The sequence below is a fragment of the Lissotriton helveticus genome, chromosome 9 (assembly GCF_964261635.1).
Source record: "Lissotriton helveticus chromosome 9, aLisHel1.1, whole genome shotgun sequence".
Taxonomy (NCBI): Eukaryota; Metazoa; Chordata; class Amphibia; order Caudata; family Salamandridae; genus Lissotriton; species Lissotriton helveticus.
The window spans coordinates 655,607,109-655,627,334 of NC_136070.1; the positions used below are offsets into that span (position 1 = coordinate 655,607,109).

General features: G+C 46.9%; 1 protein-coding gene across 1 annotated transcript in view; it reads left to right on the plus strand.

The window, feature by feature from the left end:
• Positions 1-3,029: 3,029 nt before the first annotated feature.
• The window catches only part of LOC144781759 (NF-kappa-B inhibitor epsilon-like), a 123,173-nt gene continuing 105,976 nt past the window's right edge, over positions 3,030-20,226 (plus strand). Inside the window, exon 1 of the mRNA XM_078660746.1 lies at positions 3,030-3,531. Coding sequence (XP_078516872.1) covers positions 3,269-3,531 — 263 coding nt within the window. The 5' untranslated portion in view covers positions 3,030-3,268. The remainder of the gene's footprint in view (positions 3,532-20,226) is intronic.

Sequence of the window (20,226 nt, forward strand, 5' to 3'; positions counted from 1 at the left end):
GGCCACCACGGGTAGTGCAAGCTTCCCTCACACGCAGAACAGGTGCACCATGGACAGCTGAGGAGCAAACATCCCTCATACATACAGAACATGCAATGGGGCAACAGCAGTGCATAGTTCGTCACACAAAGAAAGTGGCAGCACAGGTAGTGCATGATTCCTTCACTTACAGAACTAGTGCACAATAGGCAGCAGCAGTGCACACATTCCTCATACACAGAACATGTAAAAGGGGTAGCAGCAGTGTAGAATCCATAGAACGGGAGCAACACAGGTAGTCCAAGTGTCCCTCACACGCAGAACAGGTGCAGCATGGGCAGCAGCAGTGTAATCTTACGCATGTGCAACAAGGGCAGCAACCAAGCATGTTCCATTATGCACACAGCATTGGGTGAAGCAAGGGAAGCTGCAGTGCAAGCTTCCCTCATATACAGACCATGAATTGCTCAGATAGAGGCAGTGCAATGTCCCAGCACATACACAAAATGTACTGCCAAGAGCAGTGAAGCTTTCACACAGAGTAAAGGTAAAGCACAGGAAGCATCCTTACAAACATACTTTATTCACTTAACAGGTGCAACATGGGTGTCAGCAATACAAACTGTCCTGGCTAATAAGAAATGTACAGAATAGCCAGAAACAGTGCAAGCTTCACTTCCACAACTAATAGGAACTGCACAGGCAACCATTATCCAAGACTCACTAGAACAGGCAGAGCAAAGGGAGTAAGAGTGCAAGCTTCCTTTTACACGTTTGAACACCATTTAAAAACAGAAAAGCAGTGCAAGCTTCCCTCGCACACAGGGAAAAGGCACAACATGGAAATTAGCAGTGCACGTTTCAAGCACACAGAAATCGGATTTGTGTAAAGTTTCTCCCATAAACAGAAATGGTACAGCGCAGGTAGCAGCAACAGCAACACATGTCCGTCGCGGATATAGAAGACGGGCAGCATGGACATTGTGAGGCATGCTTACACACAGATACACAGGCCACACTGCCAAGTGCAATGCATGCTTCACTAACATGCACAGCAGGTACAGTAAAGACAAGGGTAATGGCAGTGCCTGCTTCCACCATACGCATAATTGTAGGACGGCAGCAGAGATTGATCAGGCGCCCCCCACGACTAGAGGAGAAGCGCCCTTAGTTGCGCCACAGGACCGAGCCGAGCTTCCTGTGGGCTAGAGAGGTGGGGGTCTGCAGGTGACGTATGGGCAGGGATGGTCCCTGTGACGAAAAGGAAACCGAATCCTATGGGGGCTATTTAAGAGGGTACGTCCAGGACCTCCTCCTCTTTGTCTCCTGGGACCCTCTCGAGGTAGCGTCAGGAGCGTCAACAACCACCCACCCACCCGGCAGGATAACAAGTCTGGTGGCGGAGCGCTGACTGTTAGCAACAAAGGTGCAGACACAACAATGGTGGTTCAGTGCCTTGAGGGACCCCCAGGAGGGGGTAAAATTGCAGTGTGCTTTAGGTTGGTGGGGAGGAGGGACTGGCCTGACGGTGGTCCTCGACTCTACTGCCCTAACCTGCCACTTATGGACTGAGGTCAACCTTTGGGAGGCTGCTTGTGTTCAGGTATCCCCGGCGGGCCGGTGTGCTATGTGGTGCCCTTGATTTCAAAATGTAATTTTCAACAATTTGTAATTGTTTGCTGTAGCACATTGGGGCCTGACGGCACAATGTGCGCAGTGGAGCGTTCAAGTGTTTGGTCAACTTGATACAGAGATTATCTGTAAAGTGATTCTTAATTCCTTACTGCCTTAACATGATATTGACTTGAGACTGTGATGCCATGTCTAATAATATATATACATATATCCAAATAGGATACGGAGTGTGAGGCTATGTGTAATCATCTACATATATATATATATATATATATATCCAAGTAGGATAATGGTACTCTCCTTGTACATGGTGGAGAATTTTCCTGTTTTATTTGAATAAATTCTACGCCTTGGACACTAATAAATGGTCTGGTGATTCCTTGGGCTTAGTATTGTATTTGGGCATGACGGGCTGTGTGGTGAAGGATGATGGAAAGTGGAGCTGGGTGGGGAGAGAGAGTGTCATGTTGTGCGCACACTATAATTATTCACCGGCACAGCCTGTAAGAGAACTGCAAGCTTCTTACACATGGAACAAGTAGAGGTTATAACTAAGCAATCTTCCTCGCGCACATACACACAGAGCAAATACAAAGCTGGCAGCAACACCACTAGCTTTCCTCAGACGCACAAACAAGTACAGCACAGGCAGCAAAACTGCAAAAACTCACAGACAGACACACGTACAGCAATAGTCACACACACAAAACACACACATCTCAGATTTAAGAAGTGAATAAGAGGTGCAACACTTACTCCCGATAACCGCCACTTCACTCCCATCATGGGGCATGGTGAAAGAGATGTGGCCGAAACCGAAAGCCGCCTAGGGTGATTCTCCTTCATGTGTGGACTTCTCAAGTTTTCCAGCTGTGTGAGTGATAAGCTCAAGAAGTCAGCAGCGTATGTTTTCCATTCTGGGACATGTAGTCCTGGTTTTATAATGAAGTGAAGAAAACATAATATTCAATGCACCCAAAAAACCTCTAGAGTGGCATCACAAGCCACGACTTTACAGGAAGTGGCATCTCAGGAAGTGTCATCACAAGAAGTGTCATCAGATCTAAAGCCCTCACATATGTTTAGCAGGTGTGTCATGTGCACGTTTGAGCGCACTGCGAGGATAATGACCTATGGACGATGATATGTGACTTCTACACCTTGCAACCTTACACTTATGGAATTGTGAAAATTGAGCTGCCTGCGTATGGTGCTTTCGTCAGCCTAGGTTAACCCGCCCGGTGTGGGCAGAGGCGTGTAACAGAGGAGGGGGTTCTCTTACTATGAGCAGAAGGGTCGCACGCAAGACAGCGACATTCACATCAGACAAAGGCTGTCGCTGGCTGCAGCAGCGCTGTTGTCAAGGAGAACGAGCCAGCGACTCGGATAAAACACGCCCCCCGCTCACGCCGAAAACAAACCGAGCCTCAACAACCCTCGGCGCCACCGGCAGAACCAGTGGGGCGAGCGGGCACTCCCCGTCAGCGAGCTGTCACCTGCGGGCGGATTGTCTTGTTGTCGCCTCAGCCGGAACACATCCCTCGGGCGCGGGAATTTCCCTCGCAGCGCGTGTCTGTCAGGTCAGGGCGTCGGTGGGCTGCGGGCACCCGGTGAGGGAGTGCACTGAACCCCGCCGGGGCGGACAGACGTCGCCATGGCCTTCCGTCAGGGCGGCCCCTGCACCTGCGGCGAGGGGGGGCAGTGCGCCGCGGCGCCGGCCCCGCCGGGGAAGGGTCCGGGCTGCAAGGCCTGGGAGGAGGCCCCCCCGGACGAGGAGCGCGTGGACTCGGGCTTCCTGGACAGCTTCCGCTCCGACTGCTCGCTGGACGGCGAGAAGAGGAGCGGGGAGGCCTCGGCCACCCCGCTGCGGGACCCCGGGGCCAACCCCTGGACCTTCCTCACCGACGAAGGCGACACGTAAGGAAACACCTGCTTTTTATATAGCGCTTAATGGCTAATACAGCTCATGTATTTTAAAAAACAAATATACTGGCTTCAGACGCCAAAGCCACAAAGCCCTGAGTGACGCGCTGCACAGGTATTAATTACATTGTGCTGCCAGATACTGATAGTCCAGTGCAAAATGCCGAGGTAACCCTTATCCGGCAGAAACGTTACAGCACCAGATCAGCTGTTGATTACAAAGGGCTGGAGAGGCCCTAGCAGAGTCCTCGCGCCCTGGGGTCTGTGCATGAACGAACAGCTCATCCAGCCTAGGGTTTTGATTTGCATTCTGAGGCTAGTGATCCTCTTTTACCCCTTTCAAGATTTCGGACCCCAAAGTTGGTGATGCCAAAAGATAGATATGAACAATGTGTTTTTTATTCGTGAAATTGGGAGCTTTCCAAAGGCATTTGTGCAGAGTAACCTTGCTCTGTTGTGGGTGGTAGCAGCCAAGTCTGGGCTGTGGCCGTTGATAAGATGACGGTAAAAGGTGATCAGACCATAAACTTTGGAACAGGTGTCCGGACCTTTTACAGTTAGACATTGGGGTTGTCAGGGCACAAGTCCTAAAAAAAGAAGTGGGGGGACTAACCTAGTTAGACATTACGGCTCGCGACATCATGGCGCATGACATCACACATGGCATCACAGGAATTGACATCATAGAAAGTGGCATCACAAGCCACGACTTTACAGGAAGTGGCATCAGATCTAAAGCCTTCACATATATGTTTAGCAGGTCTGTCGTGTACGTTTGAGCGCATTTCGAATATAATAGCACAGTGACCTATGGAAGATGATATGTGACTTCTACACCTTGCAATCCCCCAGTTTTATATAACACATCATGTACATTCATTTACAAACTTATATAATGTATTGTACATGTAACTTGCGCATGTTGATGTAACCCTGCATTGGGATGAATAGGGCTATAAAAGAAAAAATAGTGGTACTTAGATTATCTCAACGCCGCCTCAGGTGTAGTAAGTTCTATATGAATGCAATTTGCTGTGTGTAAATATTGGGAAGGACCAACACAGGGCACGAGTCCTAAAAAGAGAAGTGGGGGGACGCTGTCACCGGAAGTGACGTCACGACAGGAAGTGACGTCACGAAAGGTGCGCTCCGATCTCGTCCCAGAGAGGCCAAAGAGTGAAGTCCAGCTGTTTGGCAGAGGGGACGGCGTCCACCCGGTAAAATAAGTGGGGGGACGCTGTCCACCCACGTGGTTCCCCGACTCAAGCCCTGGACCAACACATCTGACATTCTTACAGTGCATGCACATCTCCTAAACAGGAACTGAACAAAGTGAAAACAACGTGAAAAGCTGCCTTTCTTAAGTATGTGTGAAGTGCTAACCTTTGTTTCCCCTCCGCTTCATTTGCATCAGGTGTGATGCCCCGGACTGCTCCCAACCAAGAGACTCACAAAAGGAGGCCGGATGAACCCTCAAATGCGGCCTTTTTTATGGGCCCAGAAGGAGTCTTAAATAAGAAAGCCCCGCCCCCTGCACCTTGTTGCAGATGGAAAGCAGACAATGTGCAGGCGCTGCTGAAAGTGTCCAGGTGTTTGGAAATTACACCGGGACGAGTTCAGCACATTATTCAGTGGGGCCCAAATTCTTGGCAGGGTGACAGTTTACCCTGTGAAAATAGTGGGTGGACGCTGTCCACCCACGTTTACCCCCGACTCATGCCTTCGGGGTTTTACAACATCCGGGGGAAACAGGCTCAGATGTGGTGCTATGGGGAAGGGAAGAGTCCAAGTAAAACTTTGGCCTGTGTTCTGAGGCAGAGCACTAGATACAGTCACACCATAGTGCTGTCACATATACGTCTAAAGTTAGCCTGGTTACAACCACCAGAGACATAATAAGTGCATTTATCATGTGCTTTTGCACTGGATAGTTCATCTCACAGCAGTGGCATAATTCAAAATGACCCCCCCAACAGAATGTGATGAGGGCCCCTTGTGTCCCATATCTCACAGATATTATTTGGCCTTGGGCTGGCTGAATGTGGGCCTCCTTAAGGTTTGTAGAGGCCCAGAAGGGCTGCCGTGCCCTGCATAGCAGGGGGTTGCGTTATTCCCCTACCTCACAGGAAATAAACCGCAACACACAAGTGCATGCTTGTTTAGAGCATATAGTGCTATATTTAGCAACCGGTGTCACAAGAGGTAGCATATCTGCACCAATAGAAGTACTTCTTGAATGAATGCAAATGTATTGCTTTTTAGAATTCATAAACATTGGCAGTAGTAATTTTGGAAAGTTGCCGAGTCTCAAGTTTCCAGGCATACTACTGGCAATACGACATCTGAATGCTTTCAAATTTGGCTTGCCACTGGCAGTCATTCGGGGTAGCATTCCAAACCATTGTTTCTCGCCCACTGTGCTTCTATAGACTGAAGGCCTGATTAAGGGTTGGGCAGAGGGAGTAAAGTTAGACAGGGTGGCAGAAGACTTTACGTATGCCACCCTGCCCTTACTCTGACTGCCAAATGTAGGGATGTCCACCAACTCTGCAAGCATCTCTATACACTGGCAGGAACCGCCTTCATGGCAAGTCCTCTCAATGTAGGAAACATTTGACAGACTGCTCTGTCAAACATGACGGCTGGTCCTCAAACCTTTCCAATTGTTTCTTATTTTTCAAAGACAAACTCCCAAAGCAGGAGTTCATTTTCGAAAAATGAAAAAAACTGATTATCCACACAGCATGGGAGTTTTCTCCGGGTGTCGGGGTAATTTTTCTTTTTTTACTGTCCCTCGACGGACAGAGTAAAAAAAAAAAGCCATCTAACAGTCTAGTCTAAGTAGTGCAGCTGGTTGGATGGCTTCCAACTGCGCCTACTCTGTCAGGCCATCAAAGGAAGATATACCGACAGAGTAAATTTTACTCTGTCAGCATAAAACATGTGGTCCACCTGACTCAAAATTGGCCAGGCAGACTTTTAGTTTGGAAGGCTGGGTACTCCATCACCGTTGCAATGGAGAAACTCTCTTCCAAACTCTAAATCGGCCCAAGAGGCCCACCTAAGGCAAATCAGTAGTCCCCATTGGAACAGTCCATCCCGAACCATGGTCAGCTCACCCGTTCGCTCTGCAGCCCCCTTTTTTTTAGTTGAGAAATTTGGGATTCACATCCCGAATATCACTGACTAATCTTCATCCCTGTTTGGAAGAAATAAAAATGTGCCTCCCACTATTTTCAGTCAATCCTCTCTAAAAACTGGAACATGATCCGAATTTGTCAAAATCTGCCCAGACAGATGGGGAAACACCAGGACCGTCTTGGCAAATTTGGGACGCCTGGCCATCCTACCTTGCGTGAATCTCTTGTCAAAGAAGAAATAGTGAGCACAGTTGACTGACCAGTGCAAACCCAAGGCCTCAAAGGCCTAACAGCTGATTCGTAAAGAATATAAGGACATTCAGACCCAGAATCTCTTGATTGTCTTTGGGAAAGCACTAAAGATGGTGTGTACTCTCAGAGGAGGCAGCCTTAACAATTCTATTCAAACCTGGTAAAACCTGACAGCTTGCACCTTCTGAAGACCGCTAGCCCTATAAATACGGACAATTGAATCCTTGGCAAAATAATTGGCAAATATTGCAAAATAATTGCCACAGATGGGGTAAATTCACATGCAAAGTAGGCCTTCAATTAGTTTGTTCTCCCTTTCGATTAATACTTAAGAGAAAGGTGTTTTCACCTATCTCTGTCCCATCATTAAAATATATTCTGCCCCATCAGGCATGATCTTGGTTACCTGTTATCAGACAGACCACTTTGCATTCTGCAGGGGGACACATCAGGGCGTCCCTGTTGCCATGTTATTTACCATAGCAATGGAACGCCTTGTCTGTTGGCTGAGGGAGCCCAGTTCCCACAGAGGCCTTGCATTTCTATCCAGAAACCCCTGATTTCCCTCTATGCAGAAAGTATTATGCTCTTTAAAAAAACGTCAACCTACGTGGAATCCTTTAGATTCGGGTCATTCTCTGGCATTCAAATTATCTGTGCTATATCAGAAATGATCTTACTTCTCCTCAACACACGGCAACCCCAGATGGAGCACCCAATACAGTAGCACACAGACTCTGTACACTACCATGACATTCACACTCATCATGACAAAGGCAGATATTGCAAGATAACTAAGGCCGCCATCATGGAACAAACTGGGTTGCTCTGCTTCTGTCTATGGCTGGCAAAAATGCCTGTGTTAAAATGGTGGTGGTCCCCAGATTCGTATACCTAGTTAATAACATCCCAGGTCCCAGCAGTAGAACCTTCTTTTTGAACCTGCTGTTGCCGATGTTCAAATTGGTTTGACATGGTGCAGCCTCACTCTCCCATGCAGAGTCTGTTATGCAGTGGCTGGATAAAGGGCAGCAGGTGGACCAGGTATGCGGGTCATCTCTCTTTAGGTACCAAAGGCACCGCATTGATGTGAGCCCTGAGCCTGCTCCTTCGCGGACCTCCATCCACCCCATGGCTCGTTTCGACTTCCCATCTCTTGTTCCTCTCTGGCTCCATCCCACATTCAACTTCGCCCCTGTGTGTTTCCTGTCCATGATCATAGTGTCCTCTGGTCAGCTGGCGCGCCTACCAACAAGGACATTGCCTTTCTACTGGCTCCCATACACAGCAGTGGATCTGTAGTCCTGGACATTGAAAAACACTTACTTTGCTTCTAAACCACAATTTGAAGTATATTGGTATCCTACCCACCAACTGTTACAGCATGTTATCAGAGAGGAAGCCCAAACTCACGCAGGTACGGGGCAACACCACGCCTGGCAGGCCGTATGGCGTGGTCCTTTCATGCAACATGTATAAAGACGAGCTGGAGGTGACTTACTAACTTCCCTATTATGCCACTCATAGACAGCCCTGCACCTCCATTAACAGGGCAATGGCTGGGTAGGAAGGTACTATAAGACAGGGCCTTCACTCAACCGGGCCACCTTTTCCTGGACAGCACATTTCTAATCAGGGCCAGTATAACTCGGGTCAGGCTATGGCGAATATGTAGACTTAAGACAAAGTCATACTGCATGAGAAAGGAACTTGGACACAACTTTGAGCGATAAATGCTGTGCTCAAATTGCGATCATCTCTTTAAACTATAGGCATAAACATTTCCAATTCAGATTTCTACTATGGACGCACTACATTTCAGCCCACCTACACAAACTTGACCACAATTATGTCTCTGCACGCTAGAGCGTAGGAGACACTACATTTCTGGGAGGGACACGGACAGCAGGGGAAGTGCTAGAGGTATGGTTTGTTACCAAGAGGCACATCACAAACCAAGCCCCCAACTGATGTAAATCAGGCCACAGATGTCATGAAAAAATATGATAAAAACTATAAAATTAAAAATATATTTTTCTACATTTGTCAGTGTGGCGATTAAGTGCCTATCACTGAATTGAGCGGCATGTGTCACTCAGTAAACCAATCAATCAGGATTTATAAAGCGCGGCTGATCACCGTATGTCATTTGTAGTAATTTTTAGTCATTAAAAAAAAAATGAAACATTCATACATACCCACATGCACTGACGACGTTGCTACAAGTTACCCACAATGTCATTTGTCATCTTCTCTATTTATTGTTATTCAATGTTAAGCAAGATTATTTTATATTAACCATATATAAATGAGATTTATGCAGAAAACAGACCACTGTACCGAATTACTTCAATGTACTCACAAACTGGATGGTTAAGGAAAATGACACATAGTCAAGTAAAGCAATGGGCAGTGGATCACACACTTTGGTCAACAGGGGAAGCTAGGATTTGAGCCCCGGACCGCATATTGTACAGCAAGAGACTGTAGGGTTATATTCTTCTTTCTCCCATTTAATGTCAACGGTCAGTGCTTTATGTTTAAGTATTCAATTGATGTTATTGATTTGGTATTAGAATATAGTTTAATAAATACACTTATTGCACCTAAATAAAACTGACACTACATACGTCTACATAGTCGTAAGATTTAAGGGTGTGCTTTTATGCTCCCCAAGCCGGGACATCAGCTGGAGAACCAAAGCTCACTCCGGCTGCTGTCAATGATTAATATAGACGCGAAGGTCCTCTCTAAGATTCTCGCCAATAGATTGCGAGGGATTGCTTGTACGTGAAGTTTATCCCCCAGAAAAGCACCCTTATGAACATCTGTAAGCTCACGCATGTCATGCATTCTGTGTGTGACTCATGGACTTATATGGTGGTGGTAGAATTAGACATAGAGAAGGTCTTCGACATAGTCAATTGGGGATACCTGAGGATGGTGCTTTCTCATGCCCGGTTGAGGGTGCAAATGCTCACGTGGATATCTCTGCTGTAATCTGCGCGATCAGCGAAGGTCTAATCTGGATAGATGGTCTCCGACAAGATTGAGGTACAGCTGGGAACTAGAAAGGGATGCCCCCTTTCCCATCTGCTGTTCGCTCTGGCTATTGAGCCATTGGCGCAACATCTGCGGTCTGAGTTTTGGGGCTAGGGGATACAGGTGGGAGATACCGAGCATATAGTGTTCCTATACATAGATGACGCTTTTACTTAGCGTGAACGTGGGTAAGTCCCTGGTTTTCCCTTTTGTGAGTTGGACTGGGGATCCTAGGGGTCCCCTCCCTGACTTGGGCCTGCGCTGGGAAAACAAATGGTTCCACTACCTCGGTATACAGGTGGCACGTGCTGCCAAGTGACAATATAGATACAATATGGGCAGAGTCCTGGCCGGCCCAGAGACCTCAGTAGCTTGCTGGAGTAAATAACCATTATCAGTCGCTAGTAGGGTGGTGCTTGCCAAAATGGTATTTCTGCCCTGCTGTCTCTTTGTGTTGCAGAACACGCAGTTTCCTGGTGCGTGCTCAACATGGAAGACGTTGGACAGCCCTCTGGGGGCTCTGGTTTGGGCTGGCAAAATCAGTAAGGGAGTGTTCCGGGTCCTTAAATTAAATATGGAAAAAGGGGGGCTTGGACTGCCGGAAATAGAATTATACTACATGGTGTCTCAGTTACAACATGCCACACACTGGTGCGCTGAAGGCCCCAACGAGGAGAAAAGACTACTGACAGGCACAGTGGGAGAAGCTAAACTGCCCCTTTGCCTCATGGCAGGAGCCCGGGCGAATACAAGGTACACATACATAGTACGGCAGATTAGCCGTAACACATAGGAGTTGGCGGTCCGTCGAGTCCTACACCTGGTCCCATTTTCTATGCGCCTACCACTGTGGTGGTTGAGGACCTTTTTTCAAATTAAGGAGGCCATGTCCATAACGGCGTGTAGTGGTGGTGGTTCTGAAACGCAGGGGACCTCTACTCGGGGGAACAGTGTATGGCGTTTGGGGAGGCAAGAGAGGTGTTTGGGGTGGGACCTGGCCAATTTGTACATTTTGCTCAACTTAAAAAATAGCCTGAGAAATCTGGCCTGGCTTCCCCGGAGACACCGCAGCCCGCTCTTACGCTGGAGGTCTTGCTCAATGGCGGGGTCACCCTGAGGCTAATCACATGATTAGATGGAGTGCTGCGGCGAGATCGACCTGCAGTCCAGTTGCTGGATAGGTGCAGTTGACATTGAAAATCTAGGGGACTCCCTCACAGATAGCAACTGGATGAAGGCGCATGCCCTAGTGAGGGGAATTTATAGTAATACGCAATTCAAGCTGACGCATTTGTATGTCCTACACTGAGTGTACCTTTCGCATAAGAGTTTGAGTGGGACATATAAAACGAGATGAAGTGATTGCCCCTGGTGTGCAGGGGCTGCTGCAGACTTCATGCACATGGCGTGGGGGTATCCAGACCTGTTGGATTACTGGAGCATGGTTGTCCGCCGACTCAGGGAGGTGACCGTCATACATATAGACAAGCTGGTGCAGCATTTTATGCTTAATCTGATACCAAGCCTGAATGGGAGCCGGGTTTACTATAATTTACACTGTTGGAGCTTGTGTTAGCTAATAGAAGCATAACTATCTGATGGATGTCCTCTCGGGGACTTACTACTTGCAGTGGAGCAGGGATATGGGTTAATGGGCGCTGACCGAAGAACGCTGGATGTAAGAGGTCAGGACTGATGATCAATTGGAGGAAGACTGTTTTAAATGGGCAGAGATGTTACAGGAACTGTTGATTCCAGTCACAGAGACCGAGTCAGATGTAGACCTGATGCAGGTACCGCTGAGCGGCTGCTCTAGAGGAGCCCTGGGCGTGGATGCCCAGCAGTGTGAGAGATCTTATGGTGTCTTGGTGGTTGGGATTGCTTTGGGGAGAGAGAGGAGTCATGGTGTTGTGTGTCTGCTCCAATATTAGATAAATGGTCTGTTTTCATTTGCTAGAACATAGCTCTATCTGATGTTCATGTGACACTGTTGCATTGTTCTGCATATTATCAATAAATAAATATTTTTTAAAAGGTGTGCTTTTCTGTGTGGAATGTTTTGACAGACACTAAAGCTCAAACATAGTGACAGAACATGCCTGCCTGCAATCATTCTGCTAGAGCAGACTCCGTAGGGGCACCCGGACCTCTTTGATTTGCTAATTATTTAATAGTGGTCATTGGGGTGTTAAGCCTCTGTTAAAATCATTTTTTCTCCAGTTAGCTGACGCAGAAATAACAGTAACATAAAATATCAGCTCCAGCCTACCCATTTGCTGTCTGGCATGACAAAAAAATAAAGGGGAGCTTAATGACTGCAATTGAATAATTAGCTAAACAAAGAGGTCTCGGGTCCTCCCTCCATTCATGCTCCCAACCCCCGCCCCTCCTCCCCCCGGATATTGCTCCTCAGGTTACAGTGCTTCAAGGAGACCTAGCTGATCTGCAGCTTGGCTTCACAGAGGAAGTGTCACATATATCTTTCCACTTAAAATCTAGGGCGGATATTATCCCCTGCATCCACTTCACCTCAAAATGTGCGTGAGAGGGTGTTTTATCCCGCCCCAGTTCCTTAACTCATGCCTACAAGTCAGGAGGAGATGTGACTTGACTGTCAAAACTGTAGTCTTCCCAGTCCCAGCGTTGCCTCAACATCCTGTGAATCTAGACAAATCACTTAATTTCCCTGTGCTAACCTTACTGTCTATGCGGCTGTTCCCGCCATGAAGGTGTGATAAAAATCTGTCAGCAATCCTAACATCATATGAGACCTTCAGTAAGGTTATCTTTTAAAAACCAAAAACACATTGCATTCTGAGTTTTGTAGTTTTACTTCAGAATGGTCTACAAATCAAAGCATGCACAGTGATTTTGTCTAGTAAGCCAAGGTTGAAAGCTGCACCTGACATTGGACCACCCTGCCGCTGTGTTCTCTTTTAAATTGAGTGGGTCTATAGAGGTTGGTAGAGTGTGAGCCTGTGAAATCTGCAGTGCTCCCACTCCGCTGTTGTATTCGTCACTTCAGCCGCACAAGCTGCCTCCCACAGTGCACTCTTTACACGCAGTGAAGAAATTCTTGCCTGACTTCCAAACTGCAGTAACATAACTCAGAGCTATTGTTTCAGTCACTGGGGCGTGGCCTAGTCAGTTTCATTCTTGGACATTGTTGTGAGCTTAAGTCATGCGTTGGAATAGTTTGATTGGAGTCTTTACTATGTTGACTCTAGATTAAATTCAAGTGTTGACGGATGCTGGGAGGATATGGGTTGAACTGATTGTTGTAACGATCCCTGGTACAATAAACTCGCTTGAATCTGCTACGTGTCAGTGTGCTTAATAACCAGTCCTGCCAAGCGTCACGCAACACGCGTGACGCCCACGCATTTCAGTGCGGTGATCCGCATCACCGCACTGAAATGAAATGTCACGCATTTGGCACCTGCCAGGCGAGCCAACGGCGCCTGTCACTGTGCCCGTCACTCACTGTGGCTCTCTGCTGCTCGAGGTGAGGTACTGGGTTTTTCAGAACCGGTACTTAACCGGTAACCCAGCGGTGTCAGGGAATACACACCCAAAGACCTCGAGTCCTTTTGCTGATTCAGACCACAGAAACTCAGAGTCTTCTAGGTGAAGTCAAAGATTAGTTTATTGGCTGCAACCAAGGTAACAAGTGTCCTAGAAGTACAACACGGGGAAGTATATTCTCAGGAGACTGCTCAAATTTACAAAGTCAGGTTTCTCTTCTTGTACACAATTTTAGGCATCAGGCAAAACATTCTTGGTTGTAAAGTAAATCGTTAACATATTTCTAATACAAAGAAAAGGCAGAGTCATGATGACATGTCCATATTTCACTTCGGGCCGCCTACAACAAATCATCCGGCAAGGGCCAACATTTCATCAGATATCGCTGGACCCCCAATAAAAACGGGCACCTCCCCATCATAAAGTAAGTGAAGCAAAAGAGTAAAGACAGATGTGAGCAAGATACGGCAGGTGTGTGCGCAATGAGGAGGTTTATGGCCGGCTGAGCCCTGATGCTATCTTGCTTGGCCACTGGAAAGGAACTGACCTAACAGGTCCGGCCTGGGGCAATGGTTCCAACTTGCACAGGTCATGGAAAAGTCGATCAAGGTGTACGTGTCCTTCTGGGGTCGAATCCAGCTGGTTTATAAGCCTATGTAAAGGGCAACTCATAAAATGGCTGCCATACACAAAATGGAAGCCGAGGGTTCTGAACGAGAGTGACGATTTCAAAGTGGAATCGTCACTTGAATATGCTGAAAATACCTGTACAGGACGTACTCGTCATTCTCGGTCTTTTGGTACTAAATTCGTCAATTTACGATGAAGTTTTATTCTCGAGTGCAGACACATTAAACAAGTCCAGAATTTTCAGTACTACAATCCCTCCTTTTGCCCTTACATAGGCAATTAATCTATCCTCATGTTAGTCTGAGTCCAGATCTATATTCCTAAAGTCATTGAGATGTTGCTGTAACATCATTCTAGTACTTAGTTCATCTCTTGACACAGGTTTCCTTACACATGATGTAACACAGAGGCCACATATTGCAGGAGCACACTGTATGCATAGACAGAACAGGAAAAGAATGGCTAAGACCATCCCAATGACCATCAAAATTTTCCATCCCCAGGTGGATATCAGTTCCCAGAACCATCCCATTAGCGACCAATCTCCTTTATCCACATGAATAGATTCGGAAATCTTATGTAGTTTGGAGATGGCCTGGTACACTGTTGGAGCATTATCTGGGATAAAAATGCAGCAACTAGATTGGATCAATCTGCATACTCCACCTCGGTCTGCAAGGATGACATCTAAGGCGACCCTGTTCTGAAGGGTCATAAGACGATCCGACTGGAGCTCAGTAATCAAGTTACTAAGGGCACCAGCAGTTTCAGTCACGGTGGACTCAACTACCCTTGTCAATTGTCTTATGTTTCTGCTGTTAGCCATGGATCCCCAGAACGGCAGAAAACCCTTTGCAAAGTCTCCAAATTCTTGACCTGCAGTGTCCTCTTTACTCAAGACACCTCTAACTACCCTTGTCCTGTGGTAATCCGCCGCTGCTGTGTAGGTGGGAGGTAACAGGAATGAAACAAAACATGAGCCCGAAAAGTCAGGGGGCAACCATGTGTAGGCTCTATCATGACAGATAAAATAAGTACCCTTAGCTGCTAAAAACGCTGGGGAAGTCTGAGATCCACAGACATATGTTTCTGTACAGACACTCTTCCCTAACTGAGCTCTGGGATTCCTGCCAATACCTTGCAGACACAGGTGACCCTGATGGGGTACGATCCATATTGGGGATGATCCTTTCGCTTGCTGTTTCTCACTTAAAGTCGCTCCATATCCGGTCACGTTCCAATTTACATATGCAAGTATCTCATCATCAGGAGTATCTTCATAAGAAATTACTTCCTTAATCATGTCAACTATGCCTTTTACTAGGGCGCTAGTCTTGAGGTTGTCTTTTACAGAACGTAGGGGTTGGATTTCACGTGCATATATGAACATCGTTCTGTACGCCCATACAGAGCCATTACAACTGAAAGGCAAAACTAGATAAGGGATACCTTTATCCGTAGTGTGGGGCATAAGGCCACAAACCCAACAGTCAGTTGTGTTCATCACTAGCTGGTGCTGGTGCAATAGCTGAATGAAGGAGTTATTAATGAACTCTAATCTTCTATTGTATTCATGGCCAGGAAGGGGGTGGAAAGAATGAGAGGAAACAGTAGTAGGAGGTATGGGTGATGCAGTGGGCGCAAATGGTACATGGAAAGAGAATAAAACATAACTTATCAAGAACATCATTACGCTGAATAGCATAAAAATACACAATATTATAAAACTTTTCTTTGTCATCGTGTTACACAGTCTCTGCTTAAAGTTAATTTGTTTGGCAGGTCTCTCCACATCGGGAAACTCCATCCTCTCTAAAGTGCTGCCCGCGGTGGGAGGTTGCCTCTGCTAAGGGATGCTTCCGTCAGTCTAGGGAAACTCCCTTGGACCAACCAGAACTACCGACCTAACGTCGTTAGCTGCACCCCAAAGACTTTTATCAACCGCGGCCCTAGCAGCGGAACCCGGATGGCGGTTCGAAAAACAAAAATGAGCAAATTTCCTTCTGGTGGGAGAGCTGCACCTTAAAAATAGTACTTGGAGGGGAAAAGATAGATTTGTCCATAGGTTTTTGCCTTAAAGTGGAAAAAGAAATCATTTTATTAGTTCGTATTTCTCGGTCTCAAATTGTAGCGCCTCTTTCCTGGTACTGTGTGGTCCTGAAACAGGAGTTCAGGCTCCAAAGTGTTCAATAGCTTGGATGGTGGCACAGCCTTGTGCGAAATGTTCCCACTTTCTCGTTCAGAGTCAGTTCCTTTCACTTGTGCATCACTGAAAGGTACGAACCGAGGCACCGTGTCCGTTTCTGCGTCGCCGACACTCTCCTGGACCCACTGGTCATATGGCAGAGGAAAAGGGATCCTCTTACAATGGACCCCGTGGATCCAGGCCTTTTTCCCTTCCACTCGAACCGCCGATCTGGTAGAGAGAAGGACGAGGTGAGGCCCTGTCCACCTGGGCTGGTCGTTTTTAGTCCTCTGGAAGTTCCGCACCAGCACCCAGGTTCCAGGGTCAATGCTGTGTCCCGGAGTCTCAGAGACCGGAGGCAGGGTGTCGTTGACCTGTTGATGCAAAACACGCAATTTAGCCGTCAATTCATACAGATAGTCAAGCAAAACAGGGTGCTCAAGCTCGCTAAACTTTGTGGGCCTAGGCACTCCCCATATGTTGGCTGGCCGGCCAAAGACAATCTCATAGGGGCTGAGTTTCACTCGCGAATGCACAGTCATCCTGGTGGATAGGAGTGCTAAGGGTAGAGCGTCAGGCCATTTAAGACCTGTGCTCGCTTGGATTTTGGCCAATTTAAGTTTTAAAGTGCCATTGTAACATTGTACTAATCCAGCTGATTGGGGGTGATTTGCAGCGTGAAACTTCTGCCTAATACCTAGCCCTTCACACACTTTCTTCATCACGCGACCCACAAATTCACTCCCATTATCAGACCAGACCATTCTAGGCATTCCGAATCTAGGGAAGTACTCTTTCACAAGGGCTTTCGCTGTGGACAAGGCAGTATTGTCATTTAGGGGATAGGCTTCTATCCATCTCGAGAAAGCACAAACAACAACGAGTACATATTTTAAGTTGTTGCACCTTTCCATGTGGATGAAATCTAGCTGCAAAACCTCGAACGGATACGTAGGAGGTGCAAAATGATCAGCTGGAGTTGGGGTTCCCCTACCAGGATTGTGTTGCAGACACACCATGCAATTCTTGACAACATTCTCTGCACACTTGGGAATTCCTGAATTCTTCCACACTGGGGCCAACAACTCGCAAATCCCTTTCACGCTGCTATGAGCCATACCATGAGCCATTGTGACTACTGCAAGCACATATGCATCGGGTAACAACCATCTCTGATGCTCTGTCAATTCAATCCAACAACCATTTGCATCCATTCTACCTGTACTCTCTCTCCACGTGCTCAACTCTTTCTCTGTGGCCTCAGCTTGGATGGACTTCACACTTTCTATCATGTCCTCACATATTCCAACATCACCAGTCCATCTTTCAGGGCCTGCAACATACATTCGACTCGTCACATTCCTTGCGGTTTCTTTCGCGGTTTCATCAGCAAATGCGTTTCCATGACCAACGTCATCAGTCACCTTCTTGTGAGCACTACATTTTACAATCGCCACTTGTAAAGGCAAAGTCAGTGATTCTAGAAGCTCATTTACCAACTGACCATGCTTAATTTTAGCTCCATGCGAAGTCAGGAACCCACGTTCTCTCCACAATCGTCCAAAACTGTGAGCCACTCCGAACGCGTACTGGCTGTCGGTGTAGACAGTCACTTTCATTCCTTTCGACAACACACATGCTCTCGTGAGTGCAATTAGCTCCGCTGCCTGAGCTGAATTATGTGGGATGCGTGTAGCTTCAACAATCGTGTGGAAAGTCGTGACAGCATATGCTGCAGTCGTATCGCCATTCGGAAGCTTGAAACATGAACCATCCACCCACAATGTACCATCACATTCAGCAAGAGGAGTGTCGAAGAGGTCTACTCTTCCTTTCGTCTCTTCTTCTGTTCTATAAAGACAATCATGCTGTTCTGAAGCATCTGATTCTTCTATGAATGGTAACAACGTGGCTGGGTTAAGGGTGTTGCACTTTTGAATGTGCACATGACTTGCTAGCAAAGTTAGTTCGTACCCTGACAATCGAGCACTGGTTAAGTGCTGTGTCTTGGTTCTATTTAACAATGTGTCTACTGCATGTGGGACCATCACGACTAGTGTATTATTCATGACCAGGCCAGCAGACTGTCGAATAGAAACAGCTGCTGCCGCTGTGGCTCTTAGACAACTTGGCAATGCTCTAGCTACCGGATCCAAAGTCGACGAAAAATACGCGCATGGACGTTGTTTGTCCCCAAATGACTGAGTCAGCACTGATAATGCGCAACCTTCCTTCTCGTAGACGTACAATGTAAAAGGCTTACTGTAGTTGGGGTTACCTAACACCGGAGCCGAACATAATGCTGTGCGTAATTCGGAAAAACTTTTCTGACACTCTTCAGACCAAGGAACGGGATTGGGTGTGTTTTTACACGTTAACGCCACCAAGGGTTTGGCCAATAACGAAAAATTAGGGATCCACTGTCTACAATATGATGTAATGCCCAAGAAAGTACGTATTTCTCTCTGTGTTCTTGGCACACTGAATTTCGCTATTGCCCGAATTCTCTCTGGGGTCAGTTTCCTTCCCTCCTTCGATAAGAGATGACCTAAGTAGGTCACTTCTTGTCGGCAATATTGTAGTTTGGAAAGTGACACCTTGTGATGTAACTCACACAGATGACGCAATAATGACAACGTGGCCTTTTTACAAATTTCCTCAGTATCTGCAGCAATGAGCAAATCGTCAACATACTGTATAAGAGTAGCACCTTTTGGCAAAACAATCGTATCAAGCTGTGTTTTTAGAGCTTGACTGTATATTGACGGACTTTCACAGTAGCCCTGAGAAGCGCGTTTAAAACGGAAGCTTCGACCTCCTAAACTGAAGGAAAAAAAATCCCTACTCTCCTCGGCGATCGGGATGCTGAAGAAAGCATTCTTCAGGTCAATCACCGAAAACCAAGTGGCAGAAGCTGGAATCATAGTCAATAATGTAGTAATGTCTGGGACAACTGGAAATTGTGGCACCACGATCTTATTCACCTCTCTGAGATCGATCACAAATCTGTACACCGGTGGCTGAGATGGGTCAGTTCGTTTTAAAACAGGTAGAACAGGACTATTGCAAACGTTGCCTCTTGTCTCTTCAATCACATCTTTTTCAATTAACTCGTGAACGATCGCTAGCAAAGCTTTCTCGCCTTCACTAGAAATTCTATATTGGGGAATTCGTGGCATTTGAACATTGGTTTTCAATGTTACAACATATGGTGGAATTTCTAAAAGACCTACATCATTAGGACCAGTGGCCCAAAGAATAGCTGGGAGAAACGACAACTCTGTTGGAAGTTTGTCTCTCGACAAATACATGGCAGAAACCACTTTCTTACCTAAAGTGAGTTGTACTCCCGAGGGAGAACAGTACAAAGTCGCATACAATCTTTTTAACAGATCCAATCCCAACAAATTCTCACCACAACCTGTTGTCAGAATAAGGGGTGCTTCTAATTCATGGGGACCAACAGAAAGAGTCAAAGGGTCAGAAATTGGATTTCTAACCGGGGCGCCAGAAAAACCTACTGATACATTCGTTTCGCCAGACAAAGGTGCGCCAGGGAGTTTTGGGTGCATAATAGAACTCTTCGTAGCACCAGTATCCAACAGAAAAGGTTCTGACACACCTGATGTAATCACCTCAACGTATGGTCCACTCTGATCTACTGGAACTGAAACAACTCCCTCTCTTTGTCTATGGCTGTCCTAGCAGTCATTACTCTCCCAATTCTCACTTTCTGTATAGTAATCATTCGTATAGTACTGAGCTGTCCTACCAGGTGTGTTATTCTGCTGATCAAACTTGTTCATGGAATTTTGTGGTGGAAGGGGACGTTCGTTCCGGGGGGTATTCCCGTGTCCTCTTCCTCTAGGCGCTTGCTGAGCACCTCGACCTCTTACACCAGAAGCGCCATTCGCG